This window comes from Siniperca chuatsi, linkage group LG11 (genome assembly GCF_020085105.1).
Source record: "Siniperca chuatsi isolate FFG_IHB_CAS linkage group LG11, ASM2008510v1, whole genome shotgun sequence".
NCBI classification, from domain to species: domain Eukaryota; kingdom Metazoa; phylum Chordata; class Actinopteri; order Centrarchiformes; family Sinipercidae; genus Siniperca; species Siniperca chuatsi.
The window spans coordinates 1,434,229-1,456,756 of NC_058052.1; the positions used below are offsets into that span (position 1 = coordinate 1,434,229).

General features: G+C 41.4%; 1 protein-coding gene across 1 annotated transcript in view; it reads left to right on the plus strand.

Annotated features, from left to right (window-relative positions):
* The window catches only part of ncapd3 (non-SMC condensin II complex, subunit D3), a 49,081-nt gene extending 27,622 nt beyond the window's left edge, over positions 1-21,459 (plus strand). The window contains exons 24-35 of the mRNA XM_044214485.1: positions 434-513; positions 3,923-4,060; positions 4,314-4,447; positions 4,749-4,954; positions 9,189-9,299; positions 9,745-9,912; positions 14,934-15,046; positions 18,732-18,796; positions 19,707-19,754; positions 20,293-20,355; positions 20,532-20,580; positions 21,229-21,459. Of these exons, the coding sequence (XP_044070420.1) occupies positions 434-513; positions 3,923-4,060; positions 4,314-4,447; positions 4,749-4,954; positions 9,189-9,299; positions 9,745-9,912; positions 14,934-15,046; positions 18,732-18,796; positions 19,707-19,754; positions 20,293-20,355; positions 20,532-20,580; positions 21,229-21,298 (1,245 nt within the window). The 3' untranslated portion in view covers positions 21,299-21,459. The remainder of the gene's footprint in view (positions 1-433; positions 514-3,922; positions 4,061-4,313; positions 4,448-4,748; positions 4,955-9,188; positions 9,300-9,744; positions 9,913-14,933; positions 15,047-18,731; positions 18,797-19,706; positions 19,755-20,292; positions 20,356-20,531; positions 20,581-21,228) is intronic.
* The last annotated feature ends 1,069 nt before the right edge of the window (positions 21,460-22,528 follow it).

The following is a 22,528-nucleotide window of genomic DNA, read 5'->3' on the forward strand; positions in this document are numbered from 1 at the left end:
CATCTATAATTTTTAAGTACAAGGCGATTTTTTTTTTCTGCCTCAAATAAAGACCTCATTCCTTCTTATATCTTCAGTTGACTTGATATAAAACAAAATGTATTTGAAAAATATGGACGGCCTTTGAAACTAAATTCAGTTTCCTATATTCAAGGCATTTTCAGCTCCCCTGCATTTTTCAAACGTCAACTTAAATGACCTGGACAGCAAAAAGATACAATTAAAAACCACTGTGAGACAAATGTTTTTATTGTTAGCAGTAGACAGTGAGCTTTGCTTTTAGTTTAATTGAGATTGTAAATAATGGCTTAAGAAACATCTGATTGCTGATTAAACACTCCTCCTTCATGCTAAATGGGCTGTTCTTTGGGAATCCTTTAGCAGGGTGTGTTTTCAATGTCTATCTCTAATGGCCTTTGTTCTTTTTTTCTAGGAGGAATTTGTGAAATGGAAAGGCTCCCTCTTCTTTCGCTTCATGGTGGCACTCGTCGACCCAGTCCCTGCCATCAGCAGGTAAATCCCACTGTGCATAGATAGAAAGATGATGACTAAGTATCACAGTGGCACTTTTTTAATTGGGGTCTCCATGGCATGATAATAGGAATTGCATATGTGTATTTATTTTTTGGGTCTAGGTAGCATGTACAAACACACAGTGACATTGTACACCTAAAAAATAACAATAATAATAATGAACTTTATTTGTATAGCACTTTTCAAAACACAGTTACAAAGTATTTTACAGATAGTCATGATAAAACAACAAAAACATAAATAAAAACATAAAACCTGATAAAACAGGTAAAATAAAAGTGATAACTTTCCTCAGGTAGGGAGTTCCAGAGCTGCGGCGCTCTAACGGAGAATGTCAGGTGTCCTTTTCAATTCAGTTCAATTATATTTATATAGCGCCAATTCATAACAGAAGTTATCTCATTGCACTTTTCCTATAGAGCAGGCCTATACCGTACTCTTTATAATATTAATTACAGAGACCCAACAAATCCCACCATGAGCAAGCATTTGGCGACAGTGGCAAGGAAAAACTTCTTTTAAGAGGCAGAAACCTTGGACAGAACCAGACTCAATGGTGGGCCATCCGCCGCTGCCGTGTTAGGTTTTGAGAGAGAGAGAGACAGAGAGGGGGGTTTGGGGTGGGGGCACAATGCAAAGACCACATAGAAATTATTATTATTATTATTTTTTTTTTAAATAGTAGAATAGTAATTGTAGTGTTAATATTAATAAATTCGTAATAATAGGAATGACAGCTATAGGAAAATAATGTCAACTGTAGTAGCAGTTGTTGAGCAGGAACACGGGGGCAGCAGGTGGCCAACAACCACAGATCCAGTCTCTGCAGCTCCAGAGGCAGAAATACCTGCTGAAAGAGACAGAAGGAGAGAGGAGAGAAACGAGAAAGCACAGAACTACGGGAGAGAGAATATATTAAGTTAGTAACATGCAGTAATGGGATAAAAATGCATACAGATGGAGAGGAAGAGAAGGAGAGAGGGAAGAGGTGCATCATGGGAAGTTTCCCGGCAGTCTAGGCCTATAGCAGCATAACTAAGGGATGGTTCAGGACTCACCCAAGCCAGCCCTAACTATAAGCTTTATCAAAGAGGAAAGTCTTAAGCCTACTCTTAAATGTGGAGATGGTGTCTGCCTCCCAAACCCAAACTGGGATCTGACAATCAAACAAATGCATGCAGTACTTTTTCGGCATAATTTTGAGACAGGATGTGCCTAATTTTTGCAATGTTACGTGGGTGAATAAAGGCAGTCCTTGAAGATTGTTTCATGTAGGAGTTAAAGGATAAATCCTGGTCAAAAATAACTCTGAGGTTCCTTACGGTGCTGCTGGAGACCAGGGCAATGCCATCTAGAATAACTATATCTTTAGATAATGTGTCTCGGAGATGTTTGGGACCAAGTACAATAACTTCAGTTTTGTCAGAGTTTAACATGAGAAAGTTGCAGGTCATCCAGGTCTTTATGTCCTTAAGGCATGCTTGAAGTTTAGTTTACTGGTTAATTAATAATTGGGAATCATCTGCATAGCAATGAGTGTTTCCTAATAATATTGCCTAGAGGAAGCATATATAAGGTGAATAGAATCGGTCCAAGACCAGAATCTTGTGGAACTCCATGACTAACTTTGACGTGCACGGAAGACTCACCGTTAACATGTACAAACTGAGATCGCTTAGTGTGGCTACTTTAATGCCAATTAAATGTTCCAGTCTCTGTAATAGGATGTGATGGTCAATGGTGTCGAATGCAGCACTAAGATCTAACAAGACAAGACCATTGTCTGATGCAATTAAAAGGTCATTTGTAATTTTCACCAGTGCTGTCTCTGTGCTATGATGCAATCTAAATCCTGACTGAAAATCCTCAAATAACTGAAAAATAACTGAAACTGAAGGAGCACAGGCATAGGGTGCAAGTAAATCTATGATGTAGGTGGGAGCAAGGCTATGTTGGGTTTTAAAAGTAATTAGTAAAAGTTTATAATTAATTCTATACCTAACAGGTAGCCAATGTAGCGTTGCAAGGATGGGAGCGATTAGGATAACGACATTCTTGATAACATGACAAAATTCATATATATATATATATATATATATATATATATATATATATATATATATATATATATATATATATATATATATATATATATATATATATATATATATATGATAGAGAGAGCTCCCCTTTTCCTCCACCGTGGAGCTGGTAGCAATGTTACTTTTGCTTTCAGCCATGCTTGTTGTTGCTGTGCATAACAGTATGACATCATTACATTACGTAAATATTTGTGCTAAAATAGTCATGTAATAAACTATGCTGAGAGTCTCTACCGCGTTTTGGTGTCATTTCTAGGCATGCTGCTTCTGTCCTCTGCTGTCTGTGTCAGAGTTTGACACACATACAACATATGTGTTTTTACGCACGTCTAAACAGTGCCGCGAAACTGACAGTCTCGAGCGCACCTAGTTTCGTGGCACTGTTTACTGTACAGATACTCCGCTAAACTATCACTTGCCGCTGGTCTGCTGCTGCAACCCGGTATCACACCAAAGCATGTAATACACACGCCGGTCCACCATGGCAGTGTCACGTTTTCAACACGTTCTCATTCCTCGGTCAAGTTAGCAATAATAAATATGCAATGTCTGGTTAGACTTTCAAAATAAAGCTTGCTGAGAAACATTTCAGGTGACAGTCACAGTTTGTTTAGCTTTAGGCATCAAAACTACTTTCTAGGATTTAGGAAAAAATCATGGTTTGGGTTAAAATAACTACTACTTCCTTAAAATAATCAACATTAATTATTGGTTTCACACTGGAAACAAACCCCGGTCTCCTGTGTGAAAGTTCTGTTTTACCCATTACTTTTATGTTTGAGCCTTAAGTACATTTAATAGCAAATACTTCAGTAGAATTTTGAGATAAAAAAAATCGAGTCGAATTGAGTTGTATTCAGGCTTGAATTGATTGAACTGTTGATCAATATATTAAAATAATTTAGCTTAAAATTTTGCTTTGCCCTCTTCTTTAAGTTTGTATTATTTTGGCCAGCAAAAAATATGCTTGGCTGGTGGATTTTTTCATCTACCAGTCTCCTTGGCCAGTTAGTCAAAAAGTAAATTTTGGACACTGATTGCATTAAAATCCCTGTTGTGATGTCCAAGACAAAGATCCTACGTCATACATCACATATTTTCTCCATCATTCATGATTCATACCGTATTACCTGCTATATGTATGCATACTGTGATCTCCCCAGGCATTGCACATTGCTCATGAACAAATGAACATACACACAGAGCTTGGATCGAATATTACTCTGACCACCTGAAGAAACCCACCATAATATCAAACTTAAGTTCCCTCCTGTTTCCTGTCCCAGTCTGTGTGAATACTGTCTGCTTCACCTGCTGCTGAAGAAGAACCCAGAAATGTTCAGCCAGCACTTCATCGAATGCATCTTCCACTTCAACTGCTACAGCAAACACAAGTCCTACAACAAGTTCCCTCAAAGTGAGAGGTAGGAAGCTGTGGAGATATAATTTCTGTCATCCAGTTCACGTTTGGCTTTATTTCTTTTTGATTATTTTCAAAGATGACACTTGTAAACTCACCTGTGCATTCATGTTTTTCTTTTTTTTTTTTTTTTTTTTTTACACTAGACAGAACTGAACAGTACAGTATGTATCCTGTTACAACACATGCAAGGGTTATTAAGTATATTAAATCTTTTTTTGTTCATTCATAGACTTATTTTTTTAAAATCTGTGCAGAGAAAGGGTTCGGTTCTCTCTGAAAGGAGCTCAGCACCGTGAGAAGCGTTTTCGGATCTACCGCTTTCTGTTGGAACATTTCACAGACGCACAGCGCTTCAACATCACCAACAAGATCAACCAGGCCATCTTAGGTGAACATATGTGTGGACTGAGAAATAAAACCAAAGCTAGAAAGCACTCGTATATTAGAATGACCAATTCCCTTTCTAGCCCTGTCTAGTCTAAATGCTTTTCTTTCTCTGGTGATGAGTTGAATGATAAAACGAGTTCTAGTTCTTCTTCATTAAAGGTTTTTTTAGGAATAATAGACATCTTGGGGCATTCTTTATGTTTTCTTTGTGAATTCTGGACTGTTAGCACCAATTTGGGCCTAGAGAAGTATTAATCTGAAACACAAAATCACTTGTAACCTCTTACCTTTTCCTATCACAGCATGCTTTGCAGACGAGGAGCTGCCCCTGGATGGAGATGGTGCTCAGATTTTGTCAGAGACTTTCAATATCTTGAGTCTGAAGGAGATGAAGCTGCATGCCATATCTACTCCAGCAGGAGGTGCTGCAGGGGAGGAACCAGAAGAGGAGAACATGGCAATGGCTAAGGCTGTCCTGCAGGCCGCACAGAAGAAGGTGGTGTCACAGGTGAGCAATGCTGGCCAAGTTACTTAAATTGTAATCAATTACACATTTTTAAAAAAATGACATTCCTTTACTACTTCAGTCTACTCAGCAGCAAAAGTAATGCGTTTATATAACTCATTACTTTACTTTCGTTTCTCAGCTTGGCTGCGTGTCTACAGCTCTGAATCCTCCACACCCACACCTCACGTTTTCTGCATTTAACACGTGTGGAAATAGAAAACGAGATATTGGGTTTTGATAAGCAGCCAGCCTACAATTTGGAGGGATTCACTGACCATCCAGCAAGCAACTTGTTTAGCCTATGTGACTGCACAGAGCTCTCCAGAAGTCCCGACCTCAGCTGCTAAGTTCAGACGCCCATCAATAAAAATAAAAAAAACTAGGTGACTCATGAATCTAGGCATACCTGTGGGTAACATTAGCAAGACAGCTAAAATCCACAACATTTGAAAAATTCGAATTACCAGGAGTCATGTTCCCCCTCTTTTGGTAGAGGCTTACCACCTCCCCCTACCTAAAGCCCCTGTGCCAAGCAAACATTAGCCGGACTGGTCTGTCCACTGAACGCAGAAGACCAAACTGATAGTAACCCTCCATCTAACTCCTGGTAAGACAGCGAACAAGCCGGCCCACCTAAATGTCAAAACAACCGCGTTACTGGGATTAGTAACTATAATATATGTATTGAATATCAAATTGTAATGCGTTACACTACTCATTACTGACAAACATAATCACATTACTGTAACACGTTACTAAGCAATGCATTACTGCCCAACACTGCAGGTGAATGGGTGGAGTCAACATGCTGCAGGTACAATACGAGTTTGATGATACAGGTTTCCTACTGGAAAGTGCCAGCTGTTAAAGGTCCAGTGTGTAGGATTTAGTGGCATCTAACGTGTAGGAGAAACTACGGTGGCCGCGAAACTTGCAAAAAATGTGAACAGCCCTAACGGGCCAGTGTTTGGTTTGTCCATTTTGGGCTACTGTAGAAACATGGCGGCGCAACATGGCGAACTCTGTGGAAGGGGACCCGCTTCCTCTGTAGATAAAAATGGCTTATTATAAGGTAATGAAAACTCAATAATTCTTTTTTTCAGGTGATTATACACTAATGAAAACATTCTTATAAATATTCCATCTCTGTCAATAGCTCAAGATACAAGATAGATTTATTGATCATTTTAAAACACGGGTGTATAACGAGATTTTGTTTTGTAGTTCCCTTTATGCTACTCAAAATAAATGATACACAGTAGATCAGTGAATAATAGGGGTGTGATGAAATTTCGTGTGATGATATTTCCCGTTGAGCTGAAAAGCTCTCACAGAGTAGTGGCCCGTCCAGCTGTAGCCATCATGACGTCAGCGTCTGAGTCTGAAGATGCCCCTGCCACTTTTAAATCGTTTGTGTGGCAGCATTTTGGGTACCCAGTGGAAATAATAAACGGCGACAGAGTGACAGACAAGACATGAACAGTATGTAAGCACTGTAAGAAAACATTGCCATACACCACGGCAAACACGAGCACTATGCAAAGACACCTACAGAACCACCACAGCTCTATACTAAAATCAACTGCGACTGTGAAGAAAACACTGAAAGGCCAGCTGACTAATGACTTGGCACTTCAACCTCGACAGTCAAGTCCTAGAGCCATGGCAATAACAAGAGACATCGGCATATTCATTGCAGCTGAAATGAGGCCATTTTCTGTAGTTCATGTTAGAAAACATTTCAAAATGCATTGTTTTGAGACTCAGTCAAATAAAAGGCTATTTTTCCAGTCATATATTTCATCAATTAAGTTTTCTTAAAAGTAATGTTAAAATATCGTCTCATTCTCGTAAACCCAATATCGTGTATCATCTCGTCTCGTGAACTGAGTGTATCGTCACACCCCTTATTCATAGAATTAAAACTATTTTAAGTGCTGAGGATGAATTTTGTAGTCGCACAGCCTGAGGGAAGAAGCTGCTCTGTAGTCTGGTGGTACGACAGCAGATGCTTCTGTATCTCTTGCCAGACGGCAGCAAGGTGAACAGGCTGTGGCTGGGGGTGTACTGTCCTTTAGTATCCTTTGGACTCTGTGCAGACACCTCACTGATATCACTGCTGCTCGGTAGGTTGGTACCCATGATCTTCTGAGCGGGTTAAATCACCTGCTGCAGAGACCTCCGGTCCTGGGCCGTGCACATCCCATCCAGTTTGTGATGTTTGCAGTCACGATACTTTCTATTGCTCCTCTGTAAATTAATAAGAACTTGGCACTCGAATTTTGCCTTCTTAAGAAATACAGCCGTTTCTGAGCTTTTCTGACCAGGGTGGAGATGTGAGAGATGTGTCTGTGATGCTGATTCCCAGGAACGTAAAACTATTCACCTGCTCCACCTCAGCTCCACTGATGTAGACAGGAGTCTGTGTGTCTTTGCCTCCTTTTTCCTAAAATGCAAACTGGTGAGGGTCCAGGCTATCTGGGATGTTGTTCTTTATTCATTTAGACTAGACACTGAAGACCTTTTTGGTACAGGGATGATGGTGGCTGTCTTGAAGCAGGTGGGAACAATCTCCTGAGACAGTGATATGATAAAAATGTCAGTAATAACACAACACACTAGCTGACTGGCACATGTTCTTAGTATACAGCCAGGGATGTTATCAGGCCCAGCAGCTTTACTCATATTCACTCTCAGCAGGATTCTTCTTACATCCGCTGTGGATACTAACAGTGGCCGTTCTTCTGGCGGAGTCGACTTTACTGCTGACTCTATCTTGAAGAGATCAAAACGAGCATAAAATGTGTAAATGTGGTAATGTGGCCTCACATATAATGGGGGTGTTCCTGCTTTTTAGCCTGTCATGGTCTGAATTGCCTGCCACATATCTTTGGTGTTGGTGTCTCTCCAGTCTCTCCTGATGTCTCAGCTTTGCTTCCTTGATGCCAGCTTGGCGGTGTTGTACGCTTCCTTGTCTCCTGACTGAAAAGCAGCTTTTTTAGAGCCCTCACCTCTCCATTCATCCAGGCTTTCTGGTTGGGGAATGATTTGATTGTCTTTGTGATCACCACATCATCAACACATTTGCATGATGTCACTAATGCTGTATATTCCTCAGGTTGATGTGGTTCTCCTGGGAGGCGGCATCTCTGAGCATGAGCCAGTCTGTGCACTCAAAACAGTCCTGTAGAGCTGCTGTAGCTTCATCTGTCCACACGTTAACTGTTTTTAATGATGGTTTGACCCTTTTTATCAGCTGGGTGTAAGTAGGCAGGAGAAGCAGGGAAATATGGTCTGATTGACCAAAATGGGGGCGGAGTAGAGCTTTGTAGCTGCCAGAAGTGTTCGTGTACACATGGTCCAGTGTATTTGTGGACATGCTGGTGGAATTTGGATAAAATCGTTAAAATCACCAGCAACAATAAAAACACCATCCGGTTGTTTTGTCATGTGACTGCTGATGACCTCATACAGCCCCTGAAGTGTGTTTTTTGAATTTGCATCTGGAGGAATGTAAACAGCAGCAACAAAAACACTGGTGAATTCTTTGGGCAAATTATATGGTCGACATCTTAACAATAAAAATTCCACAACTGAGGAACATTGTCCATCCACTTTAACTGCATTTGAGCACTAAGCATCATTGATGTAAACACAGAGACCGTCTCCTCTCGTCTTACCGTAGTCTTGAGTTCTGTCAGCGCAGAACGCGCTCCGCCCGTCGAGTGCGATAGCTTCATCCGGGATGTTGTGATGCAGCCAGGTCTCAATAAAGATGAGGGCACAGCAGTCTCTGATTTTCCGTTCTTGAGTTAGCCTGAGTCTTAACCATTTTATTTTCCTGCGACCGGACATTAGCCAGGAGTAGACTGGGTACTGGAACAGCCTTAGGTCCGACCTCGGTTAGCTTAGCTCTTGTGTCGCCTTTCTTTCCTCTCTTCCTGTGTCGGTCACACCGCTTGTGGCGGCGTTTGGCCCAGCTGGTCTGGTTTTCAGGACGGAGAGATGCAGTGAACGGTGATAGTCTCAAGGTCCACTGCACTTAATCCAGTCCCTGCACTTCCTTTTCCGATGTTTATGAGTGTGTTAAGTAATACGTGTTTAAATAATAAAGGTGACAAAATAACAAATAAAAACAAAAATGTAGCAAAGTTTGAGGGAGCTACTGGCCACTACATCTACACGCGTAGCTGTTGCCGTGGCCTCCCTTTCAGCTTCCTGCTTTGATCCACAGGTCCAGAAGAAGGCCTTCATAGAGAACACAGTTCCTCTCATCATCAGCCTGAAGAGCCTGCTGGAGCAAAAACGCTCTCCTGTCCTCAGAGACCTCATGGCCTACCTCCAGGTGAGACCATAGCATAGACTTGTGCACAAGCTCATATTCATTTAATTTATTAAGGGGGGGGTTGTGCGCAGTGTGATGACAAGCATCATGAGGAAAAAGAACTACAAAAATGAAACGCTTTAAGTTTTACATAGGCAGTATTTATTGCCGGACAAATGTATTGAATTGCATTAGATGTCACTGGGTCCACTTCCTGAAGAACAGAATGTAATGCAGTAACAAGACAGGAGTTATGTTCATATTTCCACTCATCCAGTTCTTAACAAACAACAACTCTTCTTCTACAACAGTAGAAGTAGATCAGGAAGATTAAGGGAAAATGGAACCACTAAAAAAAAAAGGGAAAAAGACAGTTCTGGAAATGTTGTGCATGGTCCTTAGGTAAGCAGCCCAACCTTAGTGTGACACTACTCCATGCATGACATAATGCCGTTGTTCCCATCAGGTGACAATGCAGGACTACCGTAACGAAGTGAAGGAGTTTTTCTCTGGTGACGAGCAGCTGGCAGCTGAGGTGGAGTTTGCACTGAGGTCTGCTGAAAAGGAGAGAGAGATCGAGGACCAGATGGACAACTGCAGCTTGACAGGAGACGCCAGGACTCCCACTGCACAGGTCAGAACACACCACATACACAACCAAACACTGGGCATTAAGATATTTAGTGCAACTTAAAATACACATACACACACACACACACACACACAGTGGTGTGCAAAAGTGTTTGCCCCCTTCCTGATTTCTTATTTATTTATTTATATATATTATATATATATATATATATATATATATATATATATATATATATATATATAAAAACTTTGTCCTTCACCCTCCGCTGGTGGTGGTCTCGCCCCTTCGAGCTCGGGTCTTCTACCAGAGGCCTGGGAGCTTGAGGGTTCTGCGCAGTATCTTTGCTGTTCCCAGTACTGCACTCTTCTGGACCGAGATGTCTGGTGTTCTTCCAGGGATCTGCTGTAGCCACTCCTCCAGTTTGGCGGTCACTGCCCCGAGTGCTCCGATGACCACGGGTACCACTGTTGCCTTCACCTTCCAGGCCTTCTCCAGCTCTTCTCTGAGCCCTTGGTACTTCTTCTCTATATATATATATATATATATATATATATATATATATACATACTACTCCTATGCTACTAGTAACCCTAGTCAGAGGGGTTACATGCACAGGATGTGGGATGAATGGTTACTTCGAAACCCACAATCAAGGCTTACAGCGAAGCAACTAGTAGCTCAGTGTTCCAACATCCACAAGCGGCAACTGCTATCACAACTTGAGATTGACGAGATACAACACAAATGCTACGGCAAGGGGGAGCCAGGACTACAGGTCAGAGGGGAGCAACCATTGGGTACGAAGCCCCAAGAGAAATCACGCTGAACGAGGCAGCGACTGACCTGAAAGATAAGATCATGGCGAGGATGAATACAAGGCAACCCCGACGCCAACTACAACGGCTAAGTGAAGTACCATCAGAAAGTCTCCTAGAAGATGTGAATGCAGCATTGAGAGTGATCCCTACCACAACCATCACTGAAACCAATGAGCTGATATACGCCTCAGCAGCAGTGATCCTAGAGATGCTTGGCTACAAGAGCAACAACCATGGGAGCCATGAGAGACAGTACTCACCATGGAAACGAAGGTTGGAGGCAAAAATCAAGGAGGCCCGGAGAGAAGTGCTGAGAGGTGCAATGAGAAAGCAAGTACCCAAGAAGTACAACCAGAAGTGAGCCAACTGACAGAGGCTGAGAGAGGTGCAATGAGAAAGCAAGTACCCAAGAAGTACAACCAGATGCCCATACCTGAAGCACTCAAAACTGCCAAACAAACACGAGAGATAATGAAGCCAGAAGAATAAACCGGCTGTTCGAAACTCAACCTGCGAAAGTGTACGGTCAATGGCAGGGTAATAACAGCAGAGCAGACCCACCAAGACTGGAAACGGAGCAGTACTGGAAAAGTATATGGGAGAGGGAGGCATCACACAACAGCGATGCACAGTGGCTGGCGGCTCTGAGAAAGGACCACAGCAACCTCCCTGAACAGAATCCAGTCACCATCACAGCGGCAGACATCCAAGAAAGAGGTATGCTGAATGAGGTATGAAAAACTGGACAGCACCGGGCCCTGACAGGATCCACACCTACTGGCTAAAGAAGCTCACTGCACTCCATGAGCGCCTAGCAGCACAAATGAACCAGCTGCTAAGAGATGGGACGCACCCTGAATGGCTTAACGAAGGGTGCACAATCCTGATCCTGAAGGATCCCGCAAAGGGTACAGTCCCATCCAACTATTGGCCAATAACCTGTCTCTCCACAACATGGAAGCTCATGTCACATCATCGCGGCTAAGATAAGTAGACACATGGATCAATACATGAGCAAAGCACAGAAGGGCATTGTGCACTGCCTGGATTGATTACAAGAAAGCATATGACTCAATGCCGCACACATGGATCACTGAATGCTTAGAGATGTACAACAACAACAGGACTCTAAGAGACTTCATTGCAAACTCGATGAGGCTGTGGAAAACCACCCTTGAGGCCAATGGCAAGCCACTTGCACAAGTATCCATCAAATGTGGCATATACCAAGGAGATGCTCTGTCCCCACTGCTGTTCTGCATAGGTCTGAACCCCCTCAGCCAAATAATCAACAAGACTGGCTATGGATACCGACTCAGGAACGGGGCCACCATCAATCACCTCCTCTACATGGATGACATCAAGCTATACGCTAAGAGCGAGCGGGACATCGACTCACTGATCCACACCACCAGGATCTACAGCTCTGACATTGGGATGTCATTCGGGCTTGAGAAGTGCAGTGACAAAGAGAGGGAACGTAGTCCACTCAGAAGGGGTCTCACTCCCAGAAGGAACAATAGCAGACATTGAGGATGGTTACAAGTACCTTGGAATACCACAGGCAAATGGCAACCTCGAAAAGGTAACAAGGAAAACAGCAACTGCCAAATACCTCCAACGAGTAAGGCAAGTCCTAAGAAGTCAGCTCAATGGCAAGAACAAGGCCCAAGCAATAAGCCCTGCCAGTGATCAGATACCCTGCGGGAATAATAAGGTGGCCAAAGGAAGAGATACAGACCACAGACGTTAAGACGCGAAAGCTCCTCACCATGCATGGAGGGTTCCATCCCAAATCCAGCACCCTGAGACTGTACGCTAGCCGAAAGGAAGGCGGCCGTGGACTAGTGAGTGTGAGAGCCACTATCCAGGATGAAACATCCAAGATCCACAAGTACATCCAAGATAAGGCCCCAACAGATGACGTGCTCAGGGAATGTCTCAGGCAATGAGGAACAGAGGAAGAGGTGCTGGAGGAGGGACCATCATGGGAGGACAAACCCCTACACGGGATGTACCACCGGAACATAACTGAAGTGGCTGATATCAAGAAATCCTACCAATGGCTAGAGCGGGCTGGATTGAAGGACAGCACAGAGGCACTCATCATGGCTGCACAGGAGCAGGCCCTGAGCACCAGAGCAATAGAGGCCCAGATCTACCACACCAGACAAGACCCAAGGTGTAGGCTGTGCAAAGAGACCCCTGAGACAATCCAGCACATAACTGCAGGGTGTAAGATGCTGGCAGGAAAAGCATACATGGAGCGCCATAACCAAGTGGCTGGCATAGTGTACAGGAACATCTGCACTGGATGAGTATGGACTGGAAACCCAGAGGTCAAAGTGGGAAACACCTCCAAAGGTGGTAGAGAATGACCGAGCCAAGATCCTGTGGGACTTCCAGATTCAGACTGACAGAATGGTAATGGCGAACCAGCCATTGTGGTGGACAAACAGCAGAGGAAAGCCGTTGTGGTTGACGTGGCGATACCAAGTGATGGCAACATCAGGAAAAAGGAACATGAGAAACTAGAGAAGTACCAAGGGCTCAGAGAAGAGCTGGAGAAGGCCTGGAAGGTGAAGGCAACAGTGGTACCCGTGGTCATCGGAGCACTCGGGGCAGTGACCCCCAAACTGGAGGAGTGGCTACAGCAGATCCCTGGAAGAACACCAGACATCTCGGTCCAGAAGAGTGCAGTACTAGGAACAGCAAAGATACTGCGCAGAACCCTCAAGCTCCCAGGCCTCTGGTAGAGGACCCGAGCTCGAAGGATGAGACCACCCGCGGAGGGTGAAGGACAAAGTTTAAAATATATATATATATATATATATATATATACAGTGGTGTGCAAAAGTATTTGCCCCCTTCCTGATTTCTTATTTTTTTGCATGTTTGTCGCACTTAAATGTTTCAGATCATCAAACAAATTTAAATATTAGTCAACAAGCAGCAGGACAATGATCAAAAACACACAGGCAAGTCCACCTCTGAATGGAAGAACAAAATGAAGACTTTGGAGTGGCCTAGTCAAAGTCCTGACCTGAATCCTATTGAGATGCTGTGGCATGACCTTAAAAAGGCAGTTCATGCTCGAAAACCCTCCAATGTTTCTGAATTACAACAATTCTGCAAAGATGAGTGGGCCAAAATTCCTCCACAGCGCTGTAAAAGACTCATTGCAAGTTATCACAAACACTTGATTGCAGTTGTTGCTGCTAAGGGTGGCCCAACCAGTTATTAGGTTTAGGGGGCAATCACTATTTCACACAGGGCCATGTAGGTTTGGATTTTGTTTTTCCTTAGTAACAACCTTCATTTAAAAACTGCATTTTGTGTTTACTTGTGTTATCTTTGACTAATATTTAAATTAGTTTGATGATCTGAAACATTTAAGTGTGACAAACATGCAAAAAAAAAAGAAATCAGGAAGGGGGCAAACACTTTTTCACACCACTGTATGTATGTATGTTCAAAATGTTGTGGAATAACTAAAGACTATATAGTTATTCCACAATATTTTGATAGATTTTAGAATAATGGTTATTTAATTAGCAGTTTAAAAGATCCAACAACTATTGTAATTGCAGTTATCCACAATTTTGAAGTGCTTTACAAGTAATCATAGAAACAAAAAATGTTAATAAATAAAAATTATTATTATTAAAATACTATGATGTATTTTTGTTATTTTAATTTGAAACAATATTTACTGTTTGTCTTGATTACAATATTTAAATAAGTCGTACTGAAATAAAATCATTAGAGCTGAAACAATAAGTCTATTAACTGATTAGTCAATCGACAGAAAATGAATTAATAAAAAGCTGAATAATTGAGAAAATAAGCAGCAGATTAATCAGTAATGAAAATAATTAATATATAAATAATAACAATTGTGTATTTACATTACAGGGTTTCTGTGAGGCCTAAATTGATTGAGATTAAGTATCTAAATTTAAGGCCTTATATCACTGTGAGGTGTAATATTGTGTTTTACATCTTCACTTTTAAAATGTTGTTTCTTGTTGAGCTTTTTATGCAATCTGTCCTCTGACAGGTCTATAGCTGCTTTTATAAATTATTAATGGTAAAATTGCTCTTTGAAATTTTACTTGTTTTAAAAAGAAATACAATACATAATATTACCAATATTATTGAGATGTTATTTGTTGTTGTAAGCCATATTTTCTAATGTTTAAGAATTATTGATTCTTTTAAGAAGTTATTCTGCTCTCTCCTCAGCATTCAGTCCAGGGCTCTCCCGTCAGGTCCAGGCCCCTCCTCCCGTTTAGCTTTGCCACACCACAGCCGCCACGTCCAAACCCCCTGTCTGCCAGGCTGGCACACACTGACAGGTAGGTTTCCATCACAGCAGCTGATCAACACGAGGGACTCACTGCAGGCTGGTGTTTTCCTTTGATTGATGACTGCTGATTATCTATTTTTCTAAGTCAGTCAGAGTCCAGTAACTTCATGTATCCAATAATCAGTACATATTGCAGACTGAACCATTAACATTTTGTTCAAACTAAATCATTTCAGTATTGTATTCAGGTGTAGTAGCACGGAAATTAAAGGACTATGCCAGGTTTTTTGTTTGTTTTTTGTTTTTTTAAAGATTAGTTTTAGGCATTTATTGGATAGTTCACAATGCAGATACAGATAGGAAACATTGGCAAAGTACAGAGCCCCAGAAGGATCACAGCTAGAAAAAATATGTATATTGAGGCCATGCAATGCTATTGCGTGCCCACGAGATACAATTCGTTCCCTCGTATTAATTAACTTGTTCGCATGTTTTAATTAACTCGTGGCCACAAGATACTACTTCGTTCCCACGTTTTAATTAACTTGTGGCCATGAGGTAAGTGTATATAGAGAGAACTGCTTAAAGGGCTTAACCAGCCAATGGGCAAAGACAGATCTCCATAGCCTTCATGACTAGAGGAAAAGACAGCAGCCAGGGCTTGAAGGTTAATGTTTAATGTTATCTGTTCTGTCATTCTTTTATTTCCCTTACTTTAAGCCCCACAGCAAAACAAGTACACATTTTGACTGTAAAACTGAACAATTATGACACTGTGGTGCTGAAATGAGACAGACAACAGACAGAAAACAATTAGTTCGGTTTCTTAGCCTGTTTGCTTTCTGTGGTTGTGAATAGAACTTTCCTTTTTCCATTTTCTCCCCACTGAGAGGGAGCAGAGCTGCAAACAACGCGCCTCTCCTGCTGATTTTGAGTGATTATTGTGAACGCTTTTAATAAATGTAAATAAATAATACTTTGTTTGTGATGAGCTGTTTAGGTTTAAATGAATTAAATAGCGCACTGCTTGTGTTAACTTTTGCCCCCGACAGCAGCAGCTGTAGAGATGTTGGCTCTCAGCTCAGAGGTCTGCTGTCAGCTGTCCTCCAGTGTCCACACACCCCTGAAAGTGGAGGAAAGTTAATATAGAAAAGGGTCCGATGAGGATGTGCTTCCTCTCCACACCCCAGTGCTGAAAAGGGATAGATGACTCATTCTGCATAATAAGTATCCCTCTAGCTGTAAACCATAAACAGCTGTTTATCTTCTAACACCTTTCCAAGTGCTCCCGTTCAGGGCCCTAACCCACAGACACTGGCCTATCACTGGTGAGTGTAGGACTGAGCTGTCTAGCTGGGAGAGCGCCACTCTCATGATGTGCTTGTGCATTCTGGAACCACCAGAATACCTGCCCGGCTACATCGAACTCATAACGTATGCAATGCACTCTGAGCAGATACTGCAACACTACACTTCCTATATAATCACTGGCTACACCAGGTGTAAGAACAGCGCATAAGTGGTGCGTATGTGCAGCAGTCTTCTATTTCCATTTTTATGCAACGTGTGCACAGCCCTTTTACATAGAAATGTAATCATAAAGTGTCTGTATTGTACTGTTGTCAGACACTTCGAATAATAACATGTCAGTGGCAAAACAAGGACTTTTAGTGGGTGTACCCTACTTTGATTGGGCGCATTTGTTCCAAAGGATTACTACGTTCCACCCAATAACTCCAGGGCGTTGTAAAGTCCAAAAGTTGAAATTTATTGAAAAAAGATACATACGAAATATTCTGCTACAGTCCATATTTGTTGGCAATTAGCCTTTCAAAAACAACATTGTCACTGGTCACAGAACTGCTGCCTCTACCACTTGCCGCACACAAAGGGAGGCGCGCACCTGAATTAACTATTTTAATTCATTAAAGAAAGTTGATTTAAAAAAAACAAAACTAACTAATCCAATGAATCACTTTACATAAATATGTTGGAGAGCTTCAGCAATTCCTTACATAGCCTACTATAGTGCAGTAGATGTTAACTTACCCATATTACACAAACTCTGTGAAAAACAGTGTGGTGCAGGGTCCAAAAACTGAAGAAACAATCCCCAAAACGAAAACTCACCATAAAGTAATGTAGCAGCCAACCCTACCCCATATGTGTGCTGCAGGTGTAGCCAGTAAAAAGAGACTTTTTGCAGCACATCCGCTGTGCAGACTTTATGTGTTCAGTGAATGTCAGCTGAAAAGTGAGTACTCAGGGGAACCAGGGACAAGAAGGAAAACTCTGGGCCATGGTTGATGAGAGTCTTGTGGTGAACATTTTGTCGTGAAGAGAGCAGATCCAGCTCTCCCGAACTTGTCCCACAACGTTTGGATAAGGGATTCAGCCAGACGTCCAAACCATCTCTACAGTTGCTGCTTTCAGGGAGGAAAGTTAACACAAGCAGTTCGTTAAAAGATTGGCTCTATCTACATTAAAACCTAAACAAAACTGTCATCACAAACAAAGCATTATTTAGTTACATTTATTAATCAGAGCATTCACAATAATCAATTTACATCCACAGAAAGCAAACTAAGGCTAGGACTAGGCTAAGAAACCAAACTAATTGTGTTCTGTCTGTATGTTTAATTTAAGCCCCACAGACAGAGCAGCATTGCCATTATTGTTCAATTTTACAGTCAAAATGTGTACTTGCGTTGCTGTGGGGCAAAACATTTCAAAGAGACTCAGCGTAGCTTACTGGTAGCCTGCAGCTCCACTTTTCGAGACACCCAAGGACATACACAGGGAAGTGGTCAGACCTTCCGAGAGCGTCCGTCTCTAGCCTGCCAACGTCTGGCAGCGGATTATGATGCGCTTCCAGAGCCGTCTTCTTTTCACCCCCCATGCCATTTACCCACTAACCATCCGTTCATTCCCGGGAGCCCGGGCCATCCATTCCCAAGCCTGCCGCCTCGTCTGGACCGGAGTACAGGAGGTAACGCCGGACTTTCTGGGCCAAATTACAAAGCTGCAACTCTGAAGAGAGGTTTCACTCTAAATTCTCGAACTCCAATTCTTCAGAGTAATTGTGGAAACCAAGAAAGTCTTGACTGAGCAGAGAACTTTTCTACTGACACAGACGATAGTCTAACAATGGCATAGCCGTCAGTGCTGAAAGAAAAAAGTTTAAATCGAATTGAATTGTGACCTTGAAATCAAATCATGGATTCGGAGAATCGTGACACCCAACACCAAAACGTGCATCCCCCAATTTTTTTTTTTTGTATTTATTTTTTAGTTGCATTTGTGATATTTAAATATTTCCGTCACAGGTGCAACCGGAACCAGACAATGCATTGTGCGTTGGTGTGTTTACTCGCGTACTCAGAGACAATGGCGAAGCAAAGTAAGTTGTTTGACTGTGGGGTGAAAAGTTCGACTAACCCATCAACATCACAAACGTCTGCTGGTATTTTGTATTCCAGGAATTGATGGTAGGTGGTATTGAATTAGGGACTTTGCAGGTAGGCATCTCCACTAGGTTACCAGTGTGCCCAGTGTTTAACACTGTTTTAATAGTTTTTTTTTCCATTTTTTAGGATTTCATTGGTTTCCCTTTATTTTAGTACAGTATGCATGTGCACTTGCATGCACGTGGCATCGATTAAAAAAGAAAAAAAAGAAAAAAAGACAATTGTGTGTGTGTGTGTGTGTGTGTGTGTGTGTGTGTGTTTTATCAGGCGTGTGCACAGATCCAGGCAAGAGGAAGATGTCCAGTCTAAGTCATTCGCTCTGGAAGGAACAGGTACGACACGTTGGAGGTTTAAGGAAACTCATCTGAACTTCCTCTGGGTGCAGCAGTGGAAGAAGTTTCAGTTAGGAGTTCAAGGGTCAGAGGTCACAGCACCCAGAAAAAATAATAAATCAAATATTCCTGTGAACTTGAAGGACCATTCTGTCTGAGCACCAACACAGTTTTCACAAAACAGTCAACAACCAAAATAATAAATAATTGATTTGTTTTCATATGGATTAGTATTAAACAGATTATCTAATTCTGGAGAATGGTGACGAACGAACAGAGAATTAACTCTGCAGTTCCCCTCAGCTCTACAGAGTTTTAGTTTTTACTATTTTGGTTCACTCTCACTGCTCTCATAGCGCCATTTTCAAACACAGAAGGCAGCTGTTTTCAGAGAAAAAGCTGTAAAAAGCCACTACACTACCTACCCATCTAGTCTCTGTCTGTCAGCAAACAGCAGACAGACAGAGACTAGATGGTGATCATAGTGGAGCATTTAGCAGCTAAAGAGCCCGATATTTCCCTCAGGGCTTGGTAGACAAAAAAGAAAACAGAGCTAAAAGAGAGAGAATATTGGACTTACATTCATCAGGTGGACACAAACACCACTCCACATGAATACTAAACTATAACTATACTGGTCTGTGTCTGTGTCTGCAGGATGTGTAAATAGGTAATTGTTTGCTAACACTTTTGCCATATCAAAGGTGGTGTTTCAATTTTGTGTTTGATTGTTTCTGCTGCAAAACATCAGTTCTTGCAGGTTTCATTTATATATTTAAAGGGTATATACTGGACTTCTAATTTATCATAAACACTTTTCTTATTTAATCCAATCTGATGACTGAAAGTTTTTCTATTTTACAGAGTGACAGCACTCTATCCTGATTGACTGTTTCTTATGTGTTTCCAGTGATGCCTAAAGGAGCTGTGAATGACAGAGCTATCAGCACACCAAAAGGTACGAGCCAACAGCGCTGTCTGAACCTCTACAACACATCACACTCCTGATATTCAATGCATGCAGTCATCCACATAATCTTCCAGCACCGGAAGTGTGTATTACTGGTATAGATGCTCCCAGTGGGAATTGAATACACAACCAGTTAGTGCCTTGTTCGAGCCATGGAGCTCAATAATCAGCTAGTTTTTGAACTTGGATATCAATCTCATGTCTGTGTGTTAGGAGGCAGAATGTAGTTAGCCTAGCTTAGCATAGACTGTAAGCAGGAGGAAACAGATAGCTCTGTTAAAAGTAAAAAAAAATACTACCAACATGTTTGTTTAATAGAAATATAAAAAGAACAATTTATGGTTTTAGGGGGGAGTTACATGCTGGAACGATTTCTTGAATTAATGTTAGATTACCTTTAACTGACTAAACATTTCAGTCCAATCTTTATCTCATCAGTATATTGCAGATTTTGTCATTTTAGTGTTATTACCTTATTGTGAAGACCCCCCACCAAACCCCAACTGTCCTCCTCCCTGTAATCCAGGTGTCAACGTCAACTTAACTTTTGAAGAAGGAGTCAGCGCAATCTTCAGTGACCGAGGAACAAGTAAGCTACTCTGACTTCTCACTCAGTCTCATTAATCAGGTGTTCGGGCAGCGGTTCATGAGTATGAGAGTGTCCTTTCTTGTTGTTCCTCCAGAACTAACAAATCAGTCAAACTTTGAGGTACACAGGTTTTAAGTTTCCGTTTAGATTAATCTGTGACTACTGTATCCTCACAGGTCTTGGTGGGGAGACCAGTGTTCTTCATGTGCGGTCAAATAAGCAGCAGTAAGTGCACTACTTTTGTCCTCGCTTCCACACAGTCCATGTTTCAGTCAAAGTTCTGGTTCTGCAGGCACTTTCACATGTAGTTTGAAGGAATGTACAGTAATAATAATGTAATCTAAATAAATAGGGAAAGCTGTCTGTTTAGATGTCTAAACCAGCATTTGTGAATGAAAAATTAATCCACGAATATAGCAATTATAGTGGGGAGAGATTTCCTTTTCCAATAAAGTATATTCAGAATTTGTAATGCCATCCTTGAATGACAACAATAAATGTATCTACTAACAAGTATTGTGTGTGTATCCAAAGTCTGTTATATCTTACCATAGAGCTCCATTGTTGTCCAAAAACTATTCAAAACACATCAGTGAGCCACACTGTTGCAGTGGGTGACATGTTCCTACACACACTGTAGTTTATTTTGACTCCCACATACACCGTCCTGCTGCTGATCCTTTCATGGAGAACTGCCTCTGTTACTAGTCTTAGATATTTTAATTGTATTTTTTACCTTCACTTAAATGGTGAAGCTTGTTCAGTATTTCACTGCATTAAACTCTGTTTTATATTCCATGTGCAATGAGTGTTTAGGAGAAGGTTTCTGTGGAGAAAGTGTGATTTAAAACTCAGCTCTCTTCTGCGTTTCAGAGCTCCCGGACTGAGGCAGTGGAACGTGCAGTCTCCTCTCCGCCAGAAGATAAACTCATCTAAAGTTTAATTTCTTTGTTTCTGTTTTTTGTCTTTCCTACAACTACTTCTTATGTCTTCATTTCCATCTACATGCTGTTGGTTAATGTTCCCTCATCTTTATCTTTGACATGTTTGTGTCACTGTTTGTCTTTTATCTTTTTGGTATTAAAGGTGACCCTGACTTCAGAATATTTTTGTGGCCAGATTCTTGCAGGTGTACACTATGTTGTCAGAACAAGATCTGTGCTCTCTGGGGAATTTCCTACTTTTGTAGCAAATTGTTATTACTGCTGTATATTTCTTTTTTCAGCTTCAGTTTAATCCAAACTCCAGATCAGTAAATTCCAAAGCAGTGTATACAGTACATTAACACTGAGACAATCAATCCCCATATCAGATTGTATTTCAATTATTATCTCTATGTAAATAATATTTGTCCATGTCATTTTCCATAATTTTTAAATTGCAGAAACAGTATAAACTTGAGTAAAGGTGTAATTTAATTCTTTATATCATTCCCAATCTAATTTATCATAAACACTTTTCTTATTTAATCCAATCTGATGACTGAAAGTTTTTCTATTTTACAGAGTGACAGCACTCTATCCTGATTGACTGTTTCTTATGTGACTGTTTCCAGTGATGCCTAAGATCATGCAGATCTGTTAAAAACAGATTTCCAAGTATCCACAAGGATGTTTGTTTGCATTCAGCTGGAGCTCAACCTGTTGTTCACTCTAAAAAGGGGGAACTGCCAGTAAGTGGGGTTTGCAGCGGAATTGTGTGTGCACTGTTTGGTATGTTTACAAGACAAAGTGCAGAGCATGCACTTGTGTTTCTTTGCCGCGCTGTGCTTGTACTTGTACTGCTTGTACTTCACACTGCCGCGCCGTGCTCTGCACTCTGTATATTTTCCCTCTTTTTTGTCTTTTGCCAATCGCATGCTTGATGTCAGTGATAAATCACAAAATAGACTTGTCCTGAGATCCTATATGCAGAAAAAGTAAACAAGTGACTATTTCCTTAGACTGTAGCTGTAAACTGGGCTGGGCTTAGCAGTTTATGAAAAGTACAACAATGCAGTATAATTAAGAATTATGTCACTGTGTGGTATGTTTAAGGTCAGTAGGCGATTTGAGGGGTGATGGACACAAGCAGTTTTAAAGTAATCAGGGACGCAGCCAGTAGACAGCGAGCTGTTAAAAATAATTTGTAAAAGGGGCGCAATACAATCCATAACTTCCAATAGAAACCTAGT